The sequence below is a fragment of the Gigantopelta aegis genome, chromosome 6, assembly GCF_016097555.1.
Source record: "Gigantopelta aegis isolate Gae_Host chromosome 6, Gae_host_genome, whole genome shotgun sequence".
NCBI lineage: Eukaryota > Metazoa > Mollusca > Gastropoda > Neomphalida > Peltospiridae > Gigantopelta > Gigantopelta aegis.
The window spans coordinates 68413063-68439209 of record NC_054704.1 but is presented as its reverse complement, the minus strand read 5'-3'; the positions used below and the strand labels follow the sequence as shown (position 1 = coordinate 68439209).

At 36.4% G+C, this 26147-nt stretch overlaps 1 protein-coding gene across 4 annotated transcripts in view; it reads right to left on the bottom strand.

The window, feature by feature from the left end:
* Positions 1–26147, bottom strand: part of LOC121374175 (LIM and calponin homology domains-containing protein 1-like) — a 190846-nt gene that overhangs the window by 40100 nt on the left and 124599 nt on the right. For all 4 annotated transcript variants that reach the window (XM_041501150.1, XM_041501148.1, XM_041501152.1 and 1 more), the window contains exons 6-9: positions 11254–12006; positions 9885–10033; positions 7931–8072; positions 6390–7127 (exon numbers count right to left, since the gene is read on the bottom strand). In XM_041501150.1, the coding sequence (XP_041357084.1) occupies positions 6390–7127; positions 7931–8072; positions 9885–10033; positions 11254–12006 (1782 nt within the window). The remainder of the gene's footprint in view (positions 1–6389; positions 7128–7930; positions 8073–9884; positions 10034–11253; positions 12007–26147) is intronic.

Genomic DNA, 26147 nt, shown 5'->3' with positions numbered 1-26147 from the left:
AATTATCAATGCCATATGCAGCGTTTGAAATAAGCACTTGTCCGTTTGTCCTGAGAAGTGAAAATCTATTCAGACAAGTAAAATGTATCTTGGTGGTTGTCCTGTGGACAAGTGAAAATGTTCAGTGAAGTTTCTTTTTAAGCAATCAAAAACATCGTCCTTGTACTTGAACAAAACAAATCATTTATGTAGACAAGTGAAAATATTGGCGGACAAGCAGATTTCTAGATGTATTTGTCCGTTGGGCTTGTAAAACATTCTGCTTATTTCTAACACTGATATGGCACCATGTTTATCAGCACTCATCATGTGGAACTAAATAAAGGCATGATGACAATAGTACAGTTCTTGTAGTTAATTGAGAGAACATCATTAAGCTGAAGTACGCGAAGCTATAGAGGTGAGGGGCGGGATGTAGCCCTGTAGTAAAGCGCTCACTTGATGCGCAGTCAGTTTAGGATTGATCCCTGTTAGTGGCCCCATTGGGCCAAAAATACATGCTGGAGAATGAGAAAGATAGGAAACTTGATGCTGCCTACCAAAAAAGAAGCAAGGATCTTTTATATGCACTTTCCTATAGACCCATTGGGCTATTTTTCGTTCCAGCCAGTGCTCCACAACTGGTGTAACAAAGGCCATGGTGCGTACTATCCCGTCTGTGGAATGGTGCATATAAAAGATCCCTTGCTGCTAATTGAAAAGAGTAGCCCATGAAGTGGCAACAGTGGGTTTCCTCTCTCTATATCTATGTGGTCCTTAACCATATGTCTGACACCATATAACCGTAAATAAAATGTGTTGAGTGTGTCGTTAAATACAACATTTCCTTCCTTCCTTCCTATAGAGGTGAACCAACCTTATAGTGTCGGAATCTGCATATATTTCCCACACATTTTTTCCAGACAGAATTCTTTAAAAAAACCCCATTACAATGACACAAATTCCACATACTAGATCATAACTATGTCACCTTTACTGACTGACAAGATCGCAAAAAGCATGTACAAGAGGTGCCTTTTTATGGAATGCTCTCCAAGGATATGACATAATCTAACAATGGAATAACTGTTATGATATAAAAGCAAACATAATGACGTTATGTGTTGCTAGATGATCTACATGTAGTGTCAGATTCTGTGTAACTAGATCACCTACATGTAGTGTCACATTCTGTGTAGCTTGATGACCTACACGTAGTGACAGACTGTGTAGCTAGATGATCTACTTGTTACATAGTGTCATATTATGTGTAACTAGATGACCTACATGTAGTGTCAGACTGTGTAGCTAGATGGCCTACATGTAGGTCAGACTGTGTAGCTTCACGACCTACATGTAGTGTCAGATTCTGTGCCACTAGATGACCTACATGTAGTGTCAGATTCTGTGCCACTAGATGATCTACATGTAGTGTCAGATTCTGTGCCACTAGATGACCTACATGTAGTGTCAGATTCTGTGCCACTAGATGACATTTGACATATATTGTCAGATTTTTGTGTAAGTAGATAAGTATCCTAGTGTCGAATTGTATGTGGGTATATATAGCAACTAGGGATCTTTTATATCCCCCTTCCCACAGACAGGGCATATAACATGACCTTTGATGTACATACCAGTTATTTAGAATGGCAAAAAATACCAATATGTCCATCAAACTGGTTCAGTCCTATAAAGCAAGTACGTCAGGAAAGTGATTACCAACGGAGCAAAATCCAGTGCTAAACTAAACACACCTGTGCTCCATATGACTACATTGTACCTGTAGGACTCATCAAATACTGTGTTATTTGCAACCCTGTCTGTGGGAAAGTGCATATAAAAGACCCCTTGCTGTTATTTGGTAAGAGTAGCTTTCAAGTCTGTACTCTACATAGACCATGTGTCATCAAAATAAGCATTAATTGGTAAGAATAGCTTTCAAGTCTGTACTCTACATAGACCATGTGTCATCGAAATAAGCATTAATTGGTAAGAGTAGCTTTCAAGTCTGTACTCTACATAGACCATGTGTCATCGAAATAAGCATTAACTGGTAAGAGTAGCTTTCAAGTCTGTACTCTACATAGACCATGTGTCATCGAAATAAGCATTAATTGGTAAGAGTAGCTTTCAAGTCTGTACTCTACATAGACCATGTGTCATCGAAATAAGCATTAATTGGTAAGAGTAGCTTTCAAGTCTGTACTCTACATAGACCATGTGTCATCGAAATAAGCATTAACTGGTAAGAGTAGCTTTCAAGTCTGTACTCTACATAGACCATGTGTCATCGAAATAAGCATTAATTGGTAAGAATAGCTTTCAAGTCTGTACTCTACATAGACCATGTGTCATCGAAATAAGCATTAATTGGTAAGAATAGCTTTCAAGTCTGTACTCTACATAGACCATGTGTCATCGAAATAAGCATTCTAGTACTATAGTACTGTTCAGTAACCCATGTACAGGCCCTATAGTAACCTATGGCATACTTATGAAGTTTACAATTTCCATTATATCATTCCTTCACATGTTTACTGATACTTCATTCATATCACTGCTCTTACTGCACTGATACAGAACGAAATACCATTCTCGACTTTCTCGACACGTGGTAATTAACCTCCTGGTAACCTGAATTTAAATGGCCAGTTTTGACTTGTTTCAATGCCTGAACTACATGTAGTTTAATATGTGATAAACTGTCAATAAACAAACATTTGATTCTTTTCTTAATGTCTGTAATTTATAATGTGCTGAGGTATCATTAAACAAAGATTTCTTTCCTTTCTTTCCAAACATAATAACGTTCATAATATTCTGAAGTAGCCATACAACTTATTTTTTAACATTTTATTTTTGAGTTAGTATAGTAAATTAAAATACATGTACAATGTTTAACATGACTAAAACAATATACAGGTAAGCTGTACGCAAGGAAATTGATCATTAAAATTATATCACACTCGTGTCCTTTATAATTTAATTAGTGCCATTCTTGTACAATAATGAATGAATGAATGAATGAATGAATGAATGAATGAACAAACAAATGAATGAATGAATGTTTAACAACACGCCAGCACAAACATACACATCGGCTATTGGGTGTCACAAAAAGGTAAGCACATGGAAATATTAATTCTTGTACAATATGTACAGGTACGTGTACATGTATTTCTACAATGTACTTGATGTTACGAGCTTGTGACTACAAAAAATCATGCTGGAATGGATTTAAAAAAAAAAAAACCCCTCAAATCAGTTCCTTTCATAACCAGCCTTATTATTATTATCTATCACGTTCCGATGGTGTTTTGCTTTTGGGTACTGCATGGAGTGTCATTGTCATACCGGTTTTACAGCTATACTAAAAGGGTCTGTTTGCTCCAGCACACGTAAACAGGCCTGCTCAACAGCCATTCATTGTGTGGAGAATGTCAGGATGACCAACTGGTTTGTCACGCTACCTGAATAGCAAACGAGGAGAGCAAAAAAAAAACAGAGAAGAGAAATAGGAACTTTTTATGGCTTTATATTTTACAAAAAGTAAATCTATAAACTGCATGAAAACAGATCGTATGACACATGGATTCTCCGCATGATACATTCTGAACCTATAGAATGTCTGATGCTTTTAATGAAGCTGCATGAAGTATCTAGTTGAACCTGCTACTAAAAAAAACAAGTACAGGGTCACAGTACAGGGTGGCTGTCAACACGAGCAGTACTTGAGAACTGTCCATTCTATAGATCAGGGCTCACCCTGGTCAATGCCATATTAGCCAATTGATAATTTTAATACAAAATGGCTAGTCTTTGGCTAATAAAATTTTGTTTAAATTAACTATATTTTAATAAATTTAAAGACAATATTATTCTACATTCTGAAAAGTGTGACTAAACCAAACATGTTCCAGTGTGAGTTTTGCTACATATAAAAAGAATAATACATGGGTGGCCATCAGACACCATTTCCCATATCTAAAGAATGAATGCAAGATGGAGGACACATTTTTAAACAGGTTGTAAGATACATGTAAATGGCATCTGATGGACATGAATGCAATATTCTATTTCTTACATACACGTATGTATACCCAAAAACCATGTTTAAAATAAATTTAAAGGTCATTTTCAGCTAAAACATATTTTCGGCAATATTCTATTTCTTACATACACATATCCCCAAAAAACATGTTTAAAATAAATTTAAAGGTCATTTTCAGCTAAAACATATTTTCGGCAATACTCTATTTCTTACATACACATATCCCCAAAAAACATGTTTAAAATAAATTTAAAGGTCATTTTCAGCTAAAACATATTTTCGGCAATACTCTATTTCTTACATACACATATCCCCAAAAAACATGTTTAAAATAAATTTAAAGGTCATTTTCAGCTAAAACATATTTTCGGCAATATTCTATTTCTTACATACACATATCCCCCGAAAACATGTTTAAAATAAATTTAAAGGTCATTTTTAGCTAAAACATATTTTCGGCAATATTCTATTTCTTACATACACGTATCCCCCAAAACCATGTTTAAAATAAATTTAGAGGTCATTTCCAGCTAAAACTTATTGTCTAGACTTAATAATGGTTTCAAGTAAAGAAATTCATCACAGAGTAATCACTTTTGATCATGCTTATTTCATTGTATGGTATGCCTGTTTCGACTAGCCATCACCTAGGAGCAGACAATGATATGTCTTTAAATCAATAATATACACATGTGTTATTGCTGTGTGAGATCATAAATAACGCATTAAATTCTTCACCTATGTGTGTAACATTTTTATTTACCTGCATATAATGTTTACCTCAGCTTAAGGACTGTACAATATTTAGTAGTTAGTGAATAAAAAAAAACCCTGTTTGTTTTGTTTAACAACACCACTAGAGCACATTGATTTATTAATCATTGGCTACTGGATGTCAAATATTTGGTAATTTTAGTCTGTAATCTTAGAGAGGAAACCAGACAAGATAGCACATAACACAGCCTTTGATATACCAGTCATGGTGCACTGGCTGGAACGAAAGCTAGCCCACAGACAAGATAGCACATAACACAGCCTTTGATATACCAGTCGCGATGCACTGGCTGGAACGAGAAATAGCCAACTGATGGGGATCGATCCCAAACTGATCATGCATCAAGCGAGCACTTTATCACTGGGCTACATCCTGTCCCTAGAGTGAGCAATTGCATGTCTAGTTAAAAAAGTTTTATTTATAACGACACCACTAAAGCACATTGATTAATTAACCATTAGCTAGTGAATGTCAAACATTTGATAATTGTCATACGTAATCTTTCAAAGGAAACCTACTACATTTTTCCATTAGCAGCAAAGGATATTTTATTTGTACTTTCCCATACACAGGACAGCAATTATAGATAAATCTCACCGAACAGAAGGCTATTCTAGAATATCACGAGGCAAATGAAGATTAAATTATGTATTTGTTTTATGACTGATGGGTAGTAGGAAAACATGCTTCTCAAATACTGTGCTCTGAAATGCTTAACTGCAATACTAAATGAGAACGAATTTCCTCGGTGGCGTCATGGTTAGGCCATCGGTCTACAGGCTGGTAAGTACTGGGTTTGGATCTCAGTCGAGGCATGGGATTTTTAATCCAGATACTGACTCTAAACTCTGAGTGAGTGCTCCGTAAGGCTCAATGGGTAGGTGTAAACCACTTGCACCGACCAGTGATCCACAACTGGTTCAACAAAGGCCATGGTTTGTGCTATCCTGCATGTGGGAAGCGCAAATAAAAGATCCCTTGATGGCTGTCATAAAAGAATAGCCTATGTGGCGACAGCGGGTTTTCTCTAAAAAAAACAGTGTCAGAATGACCATATTTCTGACGTCCAATAGCCGATGATAAGATAAAAAATCAATGTGTTCTAGTGGCGTCGTTAAATAAAACAAACTTTACTTAAATGAGAACGAACAACTAGATTTATGAATGCATATGAAACTGTTCTTATTCATAAAATAAAATAAGGAAAGGGAGCTTGGAGAAGGGCTTTAAATTGCACCAAAGGCAACCAGACATTAAATGTTGCACCCAAAATATGTATACATATCTGAAATAATCATGCCTAAACGGCCCCTCTTAATGCTGGAGCAAATCCTCAAACTTAGGCAAAAACAATAGAGATATTTGGGCAAAAAGAGCTGGCCATTTTCATCATGTATTTCTATCATTCTATCCACAATCATTGATGTAATCCATGTAAATATGAGCAGTGATTCATTTGAAACCTTATATATAGCTGTTTGGCAGCAATGCTAATATGGGGTGGCAGGATAGCATGCTTGAACCTTAACTGGATATAAGTGCTCATGAAGATGAGTACATGTATAAACAAACACTACGCACCTTGCTAGAGGTACTCTGGGTGTAGTATGCTTCCTGTGAGTTGTTCTCCACCGACACATCTTGATGCCAGCTACCGTCCATGTTATTGTTAGTATTCCACTTATCATCAACAACATTATCATCATCATCGTCGTCGTCATGACGTTGTTCCTTAATGTTTGGGTAACTCCGCTCCTGCACAGAATCACGCCCCACAGAACGGCGAATGTAATCCCTGTCCGTATCCAACACAGAATTATGATCGAACTTTCTCACCCTCGGCGTCACATTATGTACACTATTATTATCATCCCCCTTGTCTGGATTTTCAAACGACTTTTTCCTCGCCTTCACGTCCACCTTCGCACCAAGAACGGGAGTCCGCGGTTTGTGCTGCTCCTCCTGGTGCTCGAAACGATTCCGAATGTCGTTGATCTTGTTTGACCGGGATGAACTGTCACTGTTGGCCTGACCCACCCTGCTGTGTCTCACATCACGTTCAGCCACCTTCTCCCTCTCCTTATAGTTTGGCATCCCAACGTTTCCTGTCCTTCTTTTAGGAGAGAAGTTGGAAATTTCCGAGTTTTTATTATTATTGAACACGTTGTCGTCGACATCACCATCTTTGTTTTTGTTAGACTGGTTGTTGTTCTTATCCTCCAAAGTTGACTGGTTCTCTGAATTGTCGTCTTCACCATTATCTTCATCGTCAGATTTAGCCCATTCTGGTACATAGTTCTCGGACTGGACGGGAGAAATCTATATAATAAAAAGAACATACTTTAATGTATTGAAAAACACACATTATAAAATGTTTATTACATCAACCAATTAATGATACATTAATAGTCATCAAAATGTACATCATGCTTTGACTTTGGGGAACTTAACATCTGTTTGCTGTTTTATATGAAACATTTTAAAAATAAAGTTTTACTATACACAACTGACTAAGTAATAAAGACATAAGAGATAAATAGAAGTTTATCTATCTTTTTAATTCAAATATTAGCTCAGACATGGATTTCCCTTAATGTGCAGCAATTCATGAAAAGTAGGTCACAGTGACCTAGTTACATGTATGGTACGTGACACACTGCCATCCCAAGTTGTATCTGTCCCAGATCAGACCACTGGCTATCCAGAGGCCGGGCCCGAGATAGACATGCCCGAAACCTTAGTGATATAGGGTCATGTTAAAAGGGTACTTCTCTCTCTCCCAAGTTATACTTGCATTCATGGTTTAATGATCCTATAAAAATTTATAATGAAAATATGCCCTGAAGAAAAGTTTACAGTTGGGATAGATGGACGACAGACAACACTAGATGGACGATGGACAGACAGACAGACAACACTATACCATAATATGACCTGTCGAAGACAGTTGTATAACACAGGGAACATTTTGCTCAGTATCACATCACGAATCACTATACAAATTTCAGAGATCGCTATACAATTTTAAAACATTAAATAGTAGTTGCTAATCAATTTTGAATTGAATAGAAATATCGTTAATCACGATTTTAAAAACCAAATCTTCCCCGAGTTACAATTACCGGGATATCTTTGTTGGGCGTTGATGACTTGACGCTGTTCTGGGTCAGACTGGTTTCTTGGTGTGATGCTCGCACTGGACTGACTTCCTCCTCTTCCTCCTCAAACGGGTAAATATTTCTTCCTGAACTCTTCCGTCTTTCCCTAAATTTGATATAAAAAATTATTAATAATAGGTTTTGTTTTAAAGGGACATTCCTGAGTTTGCTGCAATTTTTAAAGATGTTATCGACTAACAGAATTTTGCCGACTGTAATTACATATCAAATACATTTTTCTGCATAATATATTAGTGGCTGTATATTAAACATGTTTATGATCGTTCTAATATTTGTACTAGGTTAAATTTCATTTTATTTCCTAAAATATTTTTTTTTCGTACGTACAAAATTATTTGAAGACAAAACAAAATCCATTTTGGGCTCCTTACGACCAGAAACACATTGAATACACAGACACTGATATTCTAAACAAGAAAATATATTTAATATGTAAGTTTAATCGTAGAAATATTTTATTAGTTGGAAGCATCTTATAATGCAGCAAACTCAGGAATGTCCCTTTAATAAACTGTCCATACAAACAAATATTCATTAAAAAAAATTGCTGTGCTGTGAATTTTTGTTTTAGATTGCACACCACCGTTCACTTTTGCATGCATTTCAATGTAATTCTTGTGTAAGAATATATTCTGTAGAAAATAGCACAATTTCTGAAGAGCTACATGTATGACTGCTATTTTTAGGAAGTGTATTCACTTATAACTTTTATGCAAAAAATCTTCAGAGATTGACCATGAAAATTTTGAGTTATCCACCTTTATGCCAGAATACCACTTCATATTGCTGTTATATATAAGTAAAGTAAAGTTTGTTTTATTTAACGACGCCGCTAGAGCACATTGATTTTTTTATCTTATCATCGGCTATTGGACGTCAAACATATGGTCATTCTGACACTGTTTTTAGAGGAAACCCGCTGTCGCCACATAGGCTACTCTTTTTACGACAGGCAGCAAGGGATCTTTTATTTGCACTTCCCACAGGCAGGATAGCACAAACCATGGCCTTTGTTGAACCAGTTATGGATCACTGGTCAGTGCAAGTGGTTTACACCTACCCATTGAGCCTTGCGGAGCACTCACTCAGGGTTTGGAGTCGGTATCTCGATTAAAAATCCCATGCCTCGACTGGGATCCGAACCCAGTACCTACCAGCCTGTAGACCGATGGCCTGCCACGACGCCACCGAGGCCGGTTTATATATAAGAGGCAATATACCAACTGCACAGTTTTTAACATTTAGTACTAAAAATTAAAAGTAACTTCAAACCAATGGGTTATTTAAATATTACAGAAGTGAACATACTTGTAAGCATCAAATAAAGGCATTTTAGTATTTTAAGTTTTAAAAAAAAACCCTGATTTTCTAAACTGGACTATATTAAGCTGCTACCAACAAGTATCGATATGACAAATGGTGGCGTTGTGCCTCATAGTCATCAGAGGAAACCTACATTTTTTCTAATGCAGCAAGGGATCTTTTATATGTACTTTCCCACAGACATGAAAGCACATATCACGGCCTTTGACCAGTTGTGGTGCACTGGTTGGAACGAGAAGTTTGTTTTGTTTAACGACGCCACTAGAGCACATTGATAAATTAATTATCGGCTAACGGATGTTAAACATATGGTTATTCCGACTTGTAATCATCAGAGGAAACCTGCTACATTTTTTCTAATGCAGCAAGGGATCTTGTATATATGCACTTTCCCACCGACAGGAAAGCACATACCACGGCCTTGTGACCAGTTGTGGTGCATTGGTTGGAACGAGAAAAAACGAAATCAGTTGAACGAATCCACCGAGGTGGTCCGATCCTGCGACGTAAGCACCTCAAGCGAGCACTCAACCAACTGAGCTAACTCCCGCCCCACACATCAATTAATACACACCTCTCTTCCTTCATTTGACTAAAGGTCTTGGTCTGTAGTTTTCCTTGATCTGTTTTCTTCTGTTCCATTTCTTGTTCCTCTGCTTTCGACTCCTCCACGGCTTGGAAAGATGAATGACTTTTCCTGCGAGTCTTCCATGTACTTAAATTCTAAATAAAAATGATGATAAACAGATAAGCAAAATGATAAAAAAAATGAAAGCAAAATAATAAGCAAAATGAAATATAGACTGTTCTTTAAAAAAGAAAATAATAATTTATAAAGAGAAAGAAAATTTTTATAAAGTGCTGAGTAAAATTTTTTTTTTATTGCTACCGTTTCAGGGTTTTTTTTTCTCCTGAGAATAAAATGTAAGGCTAACTGGCGGATACTATACATTTTCATTACGAGCTGGTTTTTTAATGGCTGTTTTTTTAATGGCGGTATCAGTGTGAGGGAGGCAGTGTCTTGTTACATCCACCACCTATAAAATGAAACAATATAATTTACAATTAGTTGTATTGTATTACAATTAGTTGTATTGTATTACAATTAGTTGTATTGTATTACAATTACCAGCAGACCTATCTGTACCTCCTACATGAAAGGAATATCTTGTCTAACAAATGACTATTTCAACACATGGTCACGTTGACAGAAAGAGAAATAAAAAACCTGCTGTCACCAAATACTAAAAAAACCCAGCAAAGGATCTTTTATATACACTTTTCCTTAGACATGGCAGTACATACCACATCCTTTAATGTATCCGTCATGGAAAACTGGTTAAGACAAGAAAAAACCCCAGAGTCCACTGATGGTAATCGATCCTATGGCCCACTGCACCTCAGACTTGATGCATTCTACCATAGAGGTACATCTGGCTCCATATAATTACAACAATATGGGTGTCTTTAATGTACCAGTCATGGAGAAATGGTTAGAACAGAAACACCCCCCACCCCCACCCCCCCCCCCCCACCCCCCACTAAGGGTAATCTATCCTATAACCCACTGCACCTCGGGTGAGTACTCTACTACAGACCTACATCTTGGTTCTTGGTCCTTAATAAAAACAGATGCTGTATCCATTATCTCTAAATAAAACCAAAATAAATATCATAACAAAAACAAAATATGTTATTAAATTTTTACTGCAATCAAAAAACATTAATGAACCACAAAAAACCCCAAACATTAATGAACTAAACCCCCCCTCCCCCCCCAATAAACACTTTTAATGTAAATATATTTGTAACATTCCAGGAGAACCTGGTTTATTGTAAATATGTAGAATATTGAAAAATAAATGTAGCAACCAGCGAATTGTCTGGTAGTGCCCGAAACATTAAAAAAAAAAAAAAAAATCTTTTTGCTGGTCTCTACTTACCGACAGCCAGTCATCCTCATCATTGATAACCTTCCTCTCTGATCTCTTTACCTCCTTCGCCATCTTGATCTGCTCCTCAGCCTGTTTGGCCAGCTCCACCGCTGTCTTTGCCTTCACAAACTGGAGAGGATCAGCGGCCGATGTGCTGGTCCGTCTCGTCTGTATGTTGCGCGTCGGATATCCGTCTGCACTGCCCGACGACTGCCGGGAGTGTCCACCGGTGTATGATCCATCCAGACTGTCCGTGGACGAGGACCGGTGGTGGTGGTATGATCCTTGTGATGACAGGTCCGGACTGCTCCGGTACATGCTGTCGTTGCGGTCATCGTTCGGGTACAGAGACTCGTAATCTCTGTGGTGTCCATGTCCGTACCCATCCCCTCCGTTCTTGTTCAGTGTCGAGGCACTGCCGTATCGCCGAACTCCAGGCATGGTCTCCTCAAGTTCCTGATCATCTAAGCTGTCCTGGGATCCCTTTTCAAATGACGCGTACGACTCATAGGAACTGTCCCACTGGGGTCTGCCCTGAGAGTTTCTCACCTCCCTGTTGTTGCTGCTGCTGCCGCCCTGAGAGCCATACAAGGCCTGAGATTCGGTGTTGTCCCACGACGAAGAGTTGCGCAGGATGTGTTCATCAGATATGATGTCTTTGGAGTGGAGGTGGACAAGCGGCGCAAATGCACTCAAGTCTAACTGTGGTCCGGTGTAGAAGGTCTTCACAGCTTTTCCGATCCAGTACACAGTGATTGCTACCTGCAAAACAAAAATACCATCATCAAACATGAGAGTCATTTTTATACGCAGTGATATGGAACCAGGGCCCGTGCTTATAAAATTTTATAGAATCCAGACTCAATTTCTAATGATGTCACACACATACAATTTGTATGGCGTTGTGATGACATTACTGTCTCAGACTATTAAGAGTCTTAAGTCCAGACTCTAAACGTTTTATAAGCACTAGGCCTGATGTGTCCTCTATATCAAGGCTGCATGTAATAATTATATGATACATAGAAAATGTTATAGGTTTTGTTTACTTATATTTACATAAAAATGCATGTATAAGTAGCACCTCTTCACTCTGAGAGTTTTACACAAAAAGGTCCTAATTTCATTTGGATCATTATAGCTTCTATAACAGATGATTTTAAGAATATTTTGGCAGCTGACATTTTATTTAAGATACCTGTTCTTTTTTCCATTTTTTAAAAAACTTTTTGGTTTATACTCACAGAAAAATGGTAGTTAGTAATGATCTTTTAATTCTTAAAGAATATACAAATAAATATGCAATGAAACTCATCCCCAATGCAATTATTACATAATGGACAATTCTATTTTGATGGAACCGAAACCTACATGTGTACCTCCTTACAAAGAAAGAAATGTTTCATTTAACGACGTACTCAACACATTTTATTTACAGTTATATGACGTCAGACATATGGTTAAGGACCACACAGATTTTGAGAGGAAACCCGCTGTCGCCACTACATGGGCTACTCTTTCCTATTAGCAGCAAGGGATCTTTTATTTGCGCTTCTCACAGGCAGGATAGCACAACCATGGCCTTTGTTGAACCTGTTATGGATCACTGGTCAGTGCAAGTGGTTTACACCTATCCATTGAGCCTTGCGGAGCACTCACTCAGGGTTTGAAGTCGGTATATGGATTAAAAATCCCATGCCTCGACTGGGATCTGAACCCAGTACCTACCAGCCTGTAGACCGATGGCCTAACCATGACGCCACCGAGGCCGGTACCTTTAATTCTTAAAGAATATACAAATAAATATGCAATGAAACTCATCCCCAATGCAATTATTACATAATGGACAATTCTATTTTTACGGAACTGAAACCTACCTCCTTACAAGTGCACATGAACGCTTACAAGCTGTGCTTAAAGAGTGGACAACTCAGACGTATCAGTTTTCAATGACAGCCAAACACAGCATTACACACCAAATAAAATAAATAGCTTAAAATATGCTGAGATATCATTAAATATATTCCTTTTTCTTTCTTTTCAGATTTACTTATGCATGTAAATATAACGTCAGAAAAAGACTGACAGTACGTATATGTAAGTTTTGAGTGGTTGCTTGGTGATACCAGGGTCTGTCTTACAAAAGAACGACTTAACAAGAAAACAATGCAGACAGATCACACAAGACAAACATGGCTGACCTCAATGTTGTTCAAATGTATTGACAGTCATTTTCATCTCAATTCACCCAGCAGGGCAATGCAAACACAGAAAACATTCTTCGATATTCCGCAGCCAGTGAAATATGCTTCTCAAACGTCAAACAAATAACTAGATGATCAAATTCAAATATTCAACATTTTGATGATCTAGCTACAACAGGATATTTATTATTAAATTAATAAGAAATATATTGGTTGTACAAGTATAATTTGCTTTTTTTATTATTATTACCCCTCATGCTAACAGACAACAACTACTGTATATTTTGATTGTAAGTCAACCCTGCCTGAATCCCTAATTTGAAAACCTGAAAACTTTTTTTACTGACCCATTTATAAGTTCACCCATAAAAAATTACCAATAAATATTAATATAATATTTTTATGAAAAAATTTGACTTATAGGCAAAGATATACGGTAATCAAGTGGCGATAGGTCTGCATAAATTCCAAAAATAAAGAGCAAATGCACAGTTATTTTGGCAGGTATAAAACCACTACATTGACTTACATGTATATGGTATATCTGTCACCTTTGACCACAAACCTTCTTATCAGGTCAACAATGCAATATTACAGTTCAGCAGTAATAAACTGCAGGGCAACACATACCTTCCACCAGTTCATAATAAACTATTACAACATGACATACTATTAGAATATGTCATAACAGATCAGGAGCCTAATTCACAAAGGTCTCTTAGGCTCTGTTAGACAACAAAGCATCCTCTTTGTAAGTCTTTGAGCATTGCACTGCGAGATCGCAACGCTGCGAGAGTTTAATGAATTAGGCCCCAGTGATGATAAACTGCCAACACAGCACAGAACATATTTTCCATACAATATACCATTACATATCAGACATAATAAATTCCAGTACAACACACACCCTCCATTAGTTAAACAAAACAAAATTATAATCCAACGTTACAGATCATACATGATAAACTACACGACAACTGATACCTTTCGTCAGTTAAATACAATACTATAATACAACAATATAGATGAAACATGATAAACTGCAGGACAGCACACACCCTCCATTATTTCAACAATAGAATGCTAAAATATGACACTGATAAACTGGAGGACAAGACGCACCCTCCATCAGTTCAACCATACAACACTACAATATGTCATCAGTCTGATAAACTGTCAAGCACAAGACCACATACCTTTAATCAGTTCAGTAATATAGATTGGTATATATGCTCCTATATCTTACTTTATGTATATATATATATATATATATGATTTAAAAGACCAACACCCCCTCCCTTAAAAACCCCACCAAACAACACAACACCCATATCATTAACCATGAAATGTCAAACATACATGTATCTTAGAATGATCTCATTTTCGCATACAACTGACAAGACAAAACCATATTCATAGCTGAAACATTTTGTATTTTGATGACAGCATGACAGGTAAACAGTGATAAATATATGAGCTTAGCAAATGTACACACATTACCTACTGACTCACAAGACAAGTGATATTAAATGAGTTTAATATTATTATACACTTTACCTACCGACTCACAAGAGAGGTGATATTAAATGAGTTTATATTATAATACACTTTACCTACCGACTCACAAGACAGGTGATATTAAATGAGTTTAGTATTATATTATACACTTTACCTACTGCCTCAACGTGAGAATGAACAGGCGAGGAATGTGTGAGTGTGAGAGTGTCAACCACAAGTGATATTTATAAGTATTAATCCTGGACTACCTGAACCTCTTGAGACCTGCAACTGGTGATTGTCAGACTGACCTGGCATGACCTCCCCTCCCAAGCCAGCCATTTTCACTATCTATGGTATTTCCACCACGTAATGCGTAAATACAATAAACGTAGAACTACATAAAGGAGTCGCCCACGTAGGCTCATCTCGGTGATTGACAACACAGGTAACCAAGGTGTTCAGAAGCAAAGTTATCACTGCAAAACGAGGATGTGGGCTCTAATGGTAGAAAAGAAAGGGATGCTATTTTTATTAACCACACCCAACACACTCTTTAATAAAAAAAAAGCTATAAATAAGTGTAGCGTATGATTATAATTGCAACATTTAATCTATACAATGTGCTAAAATCTTACTACCATGACAAAGCCTTCTTCTATTCCTAAAGGCATTTCATAAGCTTTTCTCAAAAATAGCCTATAGACCTTTCCCTTATTCAGCTTGCACATAGACCTTTGAATTCCCCAAGACAGCCTACAGACCTTGATATACCCATTGTGAAATAGGAATTTAACATAAAAGGTCCTGTGAGACTGGTCCTGCATAACCCAGTGAGACTGGTCCTGCATAACCCAGTGAGACTGGTCCTGTATAACCCAGTGAGACTGGTCCTATATAACCCAGTGAGACTGCTCCTGTATGAATCTGAGACACTGGTCCTGTACGACCAAGTGAAATTGACCCTACATGTATATGACCCAGAGACTAGCCCTGAATGACCCAGTGAAACTGGTCCTGTATGATTCACTGAGACTGGTCCTGTATGACTCAATGAGACTGGTCCTGTACGACACAGTAAGGCTGGTCCTGTATGACCCAGTGAGACCAGTACAATATGATCCAATGAAATTGCATGACCCCAAAAGACCAGTCCAGTATGACCTAGTGTGACTTTATGACCCAGTGAGATCAGTCCAATATGACTCAGTAATTATAAGAAAGAATGTATGACCCGGTGAGATCAGTCCAATATGACTCAGTAATTATAAGAGAAAATGTATGACCCAGTGAGATCAGTCCTATGTACAAAATGTCAATATGCCAGTGGCAAATATTAAAGGGACATTCCTGAGTTTGCTGCATTGTAAGATGTTTCCGAAAAATAAAATATTTCTACTATTAAACTTACATATTAAATATATTTTTGTCTTCAAATAATTTCGTACGTACGAAAACGTATATTTCAGGATATAAAATGAAACTGAACCTAGTACAAATAGTAGAACGACGAGAAACATGTTTAATATACAGCCACTAATATTTTATGCAGAAAAATATATTTGATATGTAATTACAATCGTTAAAAAGTCTATGTTTGTCGACAACATCTTTAAAAAAGCATTAAACTCAGGAATGTCTCTTTAATGGAAATAGCCAATTAAAAAAAAAATTATGTACACCTATTTTTAATAGGAATTGCAAATGCCTACATATTTTATTCACAAGTAATACAGTTATCCCTTTTTAACATACTGTGGAATAGGGAATTACAAGATTTGTTATCTTTGATCTCACTGAATATTATCAACAATCTTGTCAAATGTCTAATTTTGATTTTTCACTCATTTTTTTTAAGAAAAACTAATATGCTGAGCATTCCTTTCCACTTTGTGCTGAGTGCCAAGTAATTTATCTGATAGCCCCTTAAAAAGGCCTCACATAATCCAAACGAGAATGTTTGTAAACATATGACTTTAATGAAGTATATAATAGAAAATATTGCTGAAAAGGCCATTGTACAAGTCAGTAATAATAATATTGCATGCTCCGTTGAATAATTTAGCATTTTGTACACAAATAATATATTACTCACCAAATGAGAGATGTCAATAAAAAGTGGCACCCATTACAGTGGTATTTCACTTCTCTTTAATAATAGAAGGGAATCCATATATTTGAATCTCTGTTATTAAACATACGACTTTATGTTTTATTTCTTATTTAACAGTACATTCCTGATGCATGAGTCATTCCAAGTATAGTATGAAACCAGTTGTAGAGACATCAGCACTCAGGTGTAAACCAATAGAAACACAATTAGCTATGCTACCTTCTATAGAACTACCTATAGGAGGTTTAACAATACAAACAGAAAAATAACTTTACAGGGTGTTGTGAAGTAAATCGACATCCAGAAACACTAATAATATTTCTAAACAAATCTTCTATAACATTATAAATTAAAGCATTATTTGCCTGAATTTCTGCAGTGTTTTAACTTTAGCCTTAACATTTTAATAACTTATGTTTATAAAATAATTAAGGTGTGAAAAATATTAAGCATGTGGTAATTAAGGGGAGAAAGTCAAGATCTTCCAGTCTCTACGAGCTACTCCTCAATTAGCAGCAAGATATCTTTTATATGCACCATCCCACACACAGGATAGTACATACCATAGCCTTTGTAACACCAGTTGTTGAGCACTGGCTGGAATGAGGAATAACCTCATGAGCCCATCACCATTTTTTTTTTTTAAAAGACAGACAAACATATAGGCTTTATTGCATTGTTATAAGGCGTAAACATTTTTTTGTGTGTTTCCGGTTTCCCGACCGACCCCAATTTTACAACAAAAAAACCCAACATCTACCGCGATTTTTGCAGTCTGCAAACTTGGTTCGTAACACTTCAGTTTAAAAAAAAGAAAAAAAAAAGGTCCTACCTACCTACCCTATTTTTTCCAGAGATGAAACCTGAAACACACATTTTTTTTTTTGGCCTAACCTCATGAGCCCATCGCCATTTTTTTTTTTTTTTAAAGGTAGACAAACATATAGGCCCATTAACACATTATTGCAATGTTTTATCATGTCTACTACACAAACCTATTTACAGTTTACAGTGACTAATTCATACATGTTCATGCAATGCTGGTAACTTGACATCACCTATTTACTAAGTGTCTAAAATTAACCCTATATCCATCAGTGCATCAAACAAGGGTGTGTTTCTAACTCACCTGTTGACACCAGTGATTTAATACTTCTGCATTGTTGCCAAGCCTCTGGTACAAGCCAACAACCCGAATATGACAGGATCCACTGTATTTTACTGGGAAAACCATGTGTTTGTATGGTTGTACATGTAGGTAATGTTGCTGTTGTGTTATTATAATATTAACAAATCAGCTTGAAAACACATTATTTAAAAACAAATGGTCATGCAGGTCAACATTTATATTTTTAAGTGGCCTAATGTTGATGTGTTATTACAGCAGAACAAATTAAGTGTGTGGTTGTATGATTGTAGTTAATGCTGATGTGTTATTACAGCAGAACAAATTAAGAGTGTGGTTGTATGATTGTAGTTAATGTTGATGTGTTATTACAGCAGAACAAATTAAGAGTGTGGTTGTATGATTGTAGTTAATGTTGATGTGTTATTACAGCAGAACAAATTAAGAGTGTGGTTGTATGATTGTAGTTAATGCTGATGTGTTATTACAGCAGAACAAATTAAGAGTGTGGTTGTATGATTGTAGTTAATGCTGATGTGTTATTACAGCAGAACAAATTATGTGTGTGGTTGTATGATTGTAGTTAATGCTGATGTGTTATTACAGCAGAACAAATTAAGAGTGTGGTTGTATGATTGTAGTTAATGCTGATGTGTTATTACAGCAGAACAAATTAAGAGTGTGGTTGTATGATTGTAGTTAATGCTGATGTGTTATTATAGCAGAACAAATTATGTGTGTGGTTGTCCGATTGTAGTTAATGCTGATGTGTTATTACAGCAGAACAAATTAAGAGTGTGGTTGTATGATTGTAGTTAATGCTGATGTGTTATTACAGCAGAACAAATTAAGAGTGTGGTTGTATGATTGTAGTTAATGCTGATGTGTTATTATAGCAGAACAAATTATGTGTGTGGTTGTCCGATTGTAGTTAATGCTGATGTGTTATTACAGCAGAACAAATTAAGAGTGTGGTTGTATGATTGTAGTTAATGCTGATGTGTTATTACAGCAGAACAAATTAAGAGTGTGGTTGTATGATTGTAGTTAATGCTGATGTGTTATTACAGCAGAACAAATTAAGAGTGTGGTTGTATGATTGTAGTTAATGCTGATGTGTTATTACAGCAGAACAAATTATGTGTGTGGTTGTATGATTGTAGTTAATGCTGATGTGTTATTACAGCAGAACAAATTAAGAGTGTGGTTGTATGATTGTAGTTAATGCTGATGTGTTATTACAGCAGAACAAATTAAGAGTGTGGTTGTATGATTGTAGTTAATGCTGATGTGTTATTATAGCAGAACAAATTATGTGTGTGGTTGTATGATTGTAGTTAATGCTGATGTGTTATTACAGCAGAACAAATTAAGAGTGTGGTTGTATGATTGTAGTTAATGCTGATGTGTTATTACAGCAGAACAAATTAAGAGTCTGGTTGTATGATTGTAGTTAATGCTGATGTGTTATTACAGCAGAACAAATTATGTGTGTGGTTGTATGATTGTAGTTAATGCTGATGTGTTATTACAGCAGAACAAATTAAGTGTGTGGTTGTATGATTGTAGTTAATGCTGATGTGTTATTACAGCAGAACAAATTAAGAGTGTGGTTGTATGATTGTAGTTAATGCTGATGTGTTATTACAGCAGAACAAATTAAGAGTGTGGTTGTATGATTGTAGTTAATGCTGATGTGTTATTATAGCAGAACAAATTATGTGTGTGGTTGTATGATTGTAGTTAATGCTGATGTGTTATTACAGCAGAACAAATTAAGAGTGTGGTTGTATGATTGTAGTTAATGCTGATGTGTTATTACAGCAGAACAAATTAAGAGTCTGGTTGTATGATTGTAGTTAATGCTGATGTGTTATTACAGCAGAACAAATTATGTGTGTGGTTGTATGATTGTAGTTAATGCTGATGTGTTATTACAGCAGAACAAATTAAGTGTGTGGTTGTATGATTGTAGTTAATGCTGATGTGTTATTACAGCAGAACAAATTTGTAAGAGTGTGGTTGAACAAATATGATTGTAGTTAATGCTGATGTGTTATTACAGCAGAACAAATTAAGTGTGTGGTTGTATGATTGTAGTTAATGCTGATGTGTTATTACAGCAGAACAAATTATGTGTGTGGTTGTATGATTGTAGTTAATGCTGATGTGTTATTACAGCAGAACAAATTAAGAGTGTGGTTGTCCGATTGTAGTTAATGCTGATGTGTTATTACAGCAGAACAAATTAAGAGTGTGGTTGTATGATTGTAGTTAATGCTGATGTGTTATTACAGCAGAACAAATTAAGAGTGTGGTTGTATGATTGTAGTTAATGCTGATGTGTTATTACAGCAGAACAAATTAAGAGTGTGGTTGTATGATTGTAGTTAATGCTGATGTGTTATTACAGCAGAACAAATTAAGAGTGTGGTTGTATGATTGTAGTTAATGCTGATGTGTTATTACAGCAGAACAAATTAAGAGTGTGGTTGTATGATTGTAGTTAATGCTGATGTGTTATTACAGCAGAACAAATTATTTTCTGTTTTGGTGTCTGATACTTGTTTGAGGGTCTACTTGAAAATAATAACATTATTAGCATGTAATTATTTTCTGTTTTGGTGTCTGATACTTGTTTGAGGGTCTACTTGAAAATAATAACATTATTAGCATGTAATTATTAGCATGTAAATCTTTTCTGTTTTGGTGTCTGATACTTGTTTGAGGGTCTACTTGAAAATAATAACATTATTAGCATGTAATTATTTTCTGTTTTGGTGTCTGATACTTGTTTGAGGGTCTACTTGAAAATAATAACATTATTAGCATGTAATTATTTTCTGTTTTGGTGTCTGATACTTGTTTGAGGGTCTACTTGAAAATAATAACATTATTAGCATGTAATTATTTTCTGTTTTGGTGTCTGATACTTGTTTGAGGGTCTACTTGAAAATAATAACATTATTAGCATGTAATTATTTTCTGTTTTGGTGTCTGATACTTGTTTGAGGGTCTACTTGAAAATAATAACATTATTAGCATGTAATTATTTTCTGTTTTGGTGTCTGATTCTTGTTTGAGGGTCTACTTGAAAATAATAACATTATTAGCATGTAATTATTTTCTGTTTTGGTGTCTGATACTTGTTTGAGGGTCTACTTGAAAATAATAACATTATTAGCATGTAATTATTTTCTGTTTTGGTGTCTGATTCTTGTTTGAGGGTCTACTTGAAAATAATAACATTATTAGCATGTAATTATTTTCTGTTTTGGTGTCTGATACTTGTTTGAGGGTCTACTTGAAAATAATAACATTATTAGCATGTAATTATTAGCTGTTTTGGTGTCTGATACTTGTTTGAGGGTCTACTTGAAAATAATAACATTATTAGCATGTAATTATTTTCTGTTTTGGTGTCTGATTCTTGTTTGAGGGTCTACTTGAAAATAATAACATTATTAGCATGTAATTATTTTCTGTTTTGGTGTCTGATACTTGTTTGAGGGTCTACTTGAAAATAATAACATTATTAGCATGTAATTATTTTCTGTTTTGGTGTCTGATTCTTGTTTGAGGGTCTACTTGAAAATAATAACATTATTAGCATGTAATTATTTTCTGTTTTGGTGTCTGATACTTGTTTGAGGGTCTACTTGAAAATAATAACATTATTAGCATGTAATTATTTTCTGTTTTGGTGTCTGATACTTGTTTGAGGGTCTACTTGAAAATAATAACATTATTAGCATGTAATTATTTTCTGTTTTGGTGTCTGATTCTTGTTTGAGGGTCTACTTGAAAATAATAACATTATTAGCATGTAATTATTTTCTGTTTTGGTGTCTGATACTTGTTTGAGGGTCTACTTGAAAATAATAACATTATTAGCATGTAATTATTTTCTGTTTTGGTGTCTGATTCTTGTTTGAGGGTCTACTTGAAAATAATAACATTATTAGCATGTAATTATTTTCTGTTTTGGTGTCTGATACTTGTTTGAGGGGTGGGATGTAGCCCAGTAGTACAGCGCTTGCTCGATGCACAGTCAGTGTGGGATCCATCCCCATCGGTGGGCCCAATGGGCTATTAATTTCTTGTTCCAGCCAGTGCACCACAACTGATATATCAACGGCTGTGGTATGTTTTGTAATTTTTGCTGGAGGGGGGAGGGGGGTTGTGGGGGGGGGGGGTAAAGGTGGATGGGTGGGACAGGTAAACAAAAAGCAAGTAACATTTTAACATGCTAAATTTCCAGTCAACAATTCTCGCACTGTTATGTCCTACTAAATATATTTTAGACAGATACCAGGGTCTTAACTAAAATGCAATACCACACTGTGAGTCAAATACCACATAAGATAAGAGAAAATATTTCTAACGGTACATATCATTATGTCTGTGTACCTGAATACCTGCACTCATGTCACAGGTCTGTTCAGCTCATGTCACAGGTCAGATCACCAAATATTGATTGATGATGAATGTCAGATCAATATTTTTTGCAATAATTCAGCTCAATTATTAATCTGATTAATCAACCAGTACAACTAATACGGGGCATTTCACATAACGATTTCTTAGTTAATAATTAAGGTAGCTTGTTTTGCCCAAAAACACACCAATTATCTCCATAATAATCTGAATCAGATGTTGAAATATTATTTTATTGGATTACAGGTTACCGGGCCTTGGTGGTGTCGTGCTTAAGCCATCGGACATAAGGCTGGTAGGTACAGAGTTCGCAGCCCGGTACCGGCTCCCACCCAGTGAACTTTAACGGCTAAATGGGAAGGTGTAAGATCACTACATCATTTTCTCTCTCACTAACCTCTAAAAACTAACCCACTGTCCTGGACAGAGCCCAGATAGCTGAGGTGTGTTCCCAGGACAGCGTGCTTGAACCTTAATTAGATATAAACTACATGAAAATAAGTTGAAGAAAGATTACAGGTTAGTGTAGTTATAGTGCACCTGCTGAAAAACAGTGTTACAGGATTATTACCACATTACCGCAGCAAGTATTATAGTCACAAGGTATTACAAGATGTTGTTATTGCAAGATGTTACCATTACAGGATATTGTTACTACAACCTAATTAAAATTAGCTCCACTATTACATGAGGATCTAACAGCAGCCCATTGGAGCTCATGTCCAGTTGACCTTTCATTCGACCAATCAAAACCTTACTTGCAAAATCATGCCAGTGATTTGAAAATAATTTGAAAACATTTGGGATTATGCCGAGGGTATACGAAATGATTCGGGTGAATTACGGAGTATGCCAGAAACTAATTTCAATATAAAATTTTACATAAAATTCGTTTCAAGACGAAAAAAACCCCAGTGATGGTATAGCCATAAAATCTGTTTATACTAGTATACAATCTAGAATTTATTACTGCACTTTTACCTCTGTCTTTTCAATGTTGAAATAGACCAACAAGTTTGCCTATTGCATAAATAATCCCGCCCGATATTTTTAGAATTTGTATGCTCCTGAATAACGCTATAAAAGGCGAAATGTAATTAGTCGATATTTAAATTGTTATTTATAGATGAAATGTCACCTGGACGGTTGGTGAGACCAGTAGAGCTAATTTTAATCAGATTGTTGTTACTACAAGATGGAATTGGGCTATTAAATTTCAGCCCAGCCTGTACTCCACATCTGGTATAACAATGAATGAATGAAAAATACATCGACTATTGGGTGTCAAACTATGGTAATGCAAACAAATAAGGTAATAATCAACATCAATATAAAAATTCAAGATTTAAATAAAAACAGTGTAAAGAACTGTGCAAAAATACTAAAATCAGATAGATACTGACTTTTACTCAAAATTTCAATTTGTGGTGTATATTGGCCATTCTCAAAGAGAATGTTACACCCCTGCACCACGGTGAGGTTACAGCACGCGCAGGGGCTGGTATAACAAAGGCCATGGTCTGAGTTAAATTATCCTATCTGTGGGATGATACATATAAAAGATCTCCTGCTGCTAATCAAAATTTGTAACCCACTGTGTGGGCTGTATAATAAAGGCCATGGTACCATATGTGTTATTTTATTTGTGGGATGGTACATATATATAATAAAGGTCTCTTGCTGCTAATCAAAAGTTGTTGCCTATGGTATGTTGGAAGCATGTTTCTTCTCTCATGTGTGTGTTATATATCTGACACAATAAAACTGTAGATAAAAATATGGTAAGTGTGTTGTAAAAAAAAAAAAAAAATGGTAATAGTGATACTGACAACAGCAGGTATAGGGACTTCACCCAATGTCATGAAGTGCAGTGACTTGTACCAGGCACTACTATAGACGTGAGATACACCACACTGCAGTGTCATGTACTACACCACACACTGCAGTGTCATGTACCAGTCACTACTGTAGAAGTGAGATACACCAGACACTGCAGTGTCATGTACCAGGCACTACTGTAGAAGTGAGATACACCAGACACTGCAGTGTCATGTACCAGGCACTACTGTAGAAGTGATACACCAGACACTGCAGTTTCATGTACCAGGCACTACTGTAGAAGTGAGATACACCAGACACTGCAGTTTCATGTACCAGGCACTACTGTAGAAGTGAGATACACCAGACACTGCAGTGTCATGTACCAGGCACTACTGTAGAAGTGATACACCAGACACTGCAGTTTCATGTACCAGGCACTACTGTAGAAGTGAGATACACCAGACACTGCAGTTTCATGTACCAGGCACTACTGTAGAAGTGAGATACACCAGACACTGCAGTGTCATGTACCAGGCACTACTGTAGAAGTGATACACCAGACACTGCAGTTTCATGTACTACACCACACACTGCAGTTTCATGTACCAGGCACTACTATAGAAGTGAGATACACCAGACACTGCAGTGTCATGTACCAGGCACTACTATAGAAGTGATATACCAGACACTGCAGTTTCATGTACCAGTCACTACTATAGAAGTGATACACCAGACACTGCAGTTTCATGTACTACACCACACACTGCAGTTTCATGTACCAGCTAGTCACTACTATAGAAGTGAGATACACCACACACTGCAGTGTCATGTACCACGCACTACTATAGAAGTGAGATACACCAGACACTGCAGTGTCATGTACCAAGCACTACTATAGAAGTGATACACCAGACACTACAGTTTCATGTACCATGCACTACTATAGAAGTGAGATACACCATACTATGCAGTTTCATGTACCAGTCACTACTATAGAAGTGATACACTAGACACTGCACTGTCATGTACCAGGCACTACTATAGAAGTGAGATACACCATACTATGCAGTGTCATGTACCAGTCACTACTATAGAAGTGAGATACACCAGACACTGCACTGTCGTGTACCAGGCACTACTATAGAAGTGAGATACACCAGACACTGCAGTGTCATGTACCAGTCACTACTATAGAAGTGATACACCAGACACTGCAGTTTCATGTACCATGCACTACTATAGAAGTGAGATACACCAGACACTGCAGTGTCATGTACCAGTCACTACTATAGAAGTGATACACCAGACACTACAGTTTCATGTACCATGCACTACTATAGAAGTGAGATACACCAGACACTGCACTGTCATGTACCAGGCACTACTATAGAAGTGAGATACACCATACTCTGCAGTGTCATGTACCAGACACCACTATAGAAGTGAGATACACCAGACACTGCAGTTTCATGTACCAGGCACTACTATAGAAGCGAGATACACCATACAATGCAGTGTCATGTACCAGACATTATTATAGAAGTGAGATACACCAGACACTGCAGTTTCATGTACCAGGCACCACTATAGAAGTGAGATACACCAGACACTGCAGTGTCATGTACCAGACATTACTATAGAAGTGAGATACACCATACTCTGCAGTGTCATGTACCAAGCACCACTATAGAAGTGAGATACACCA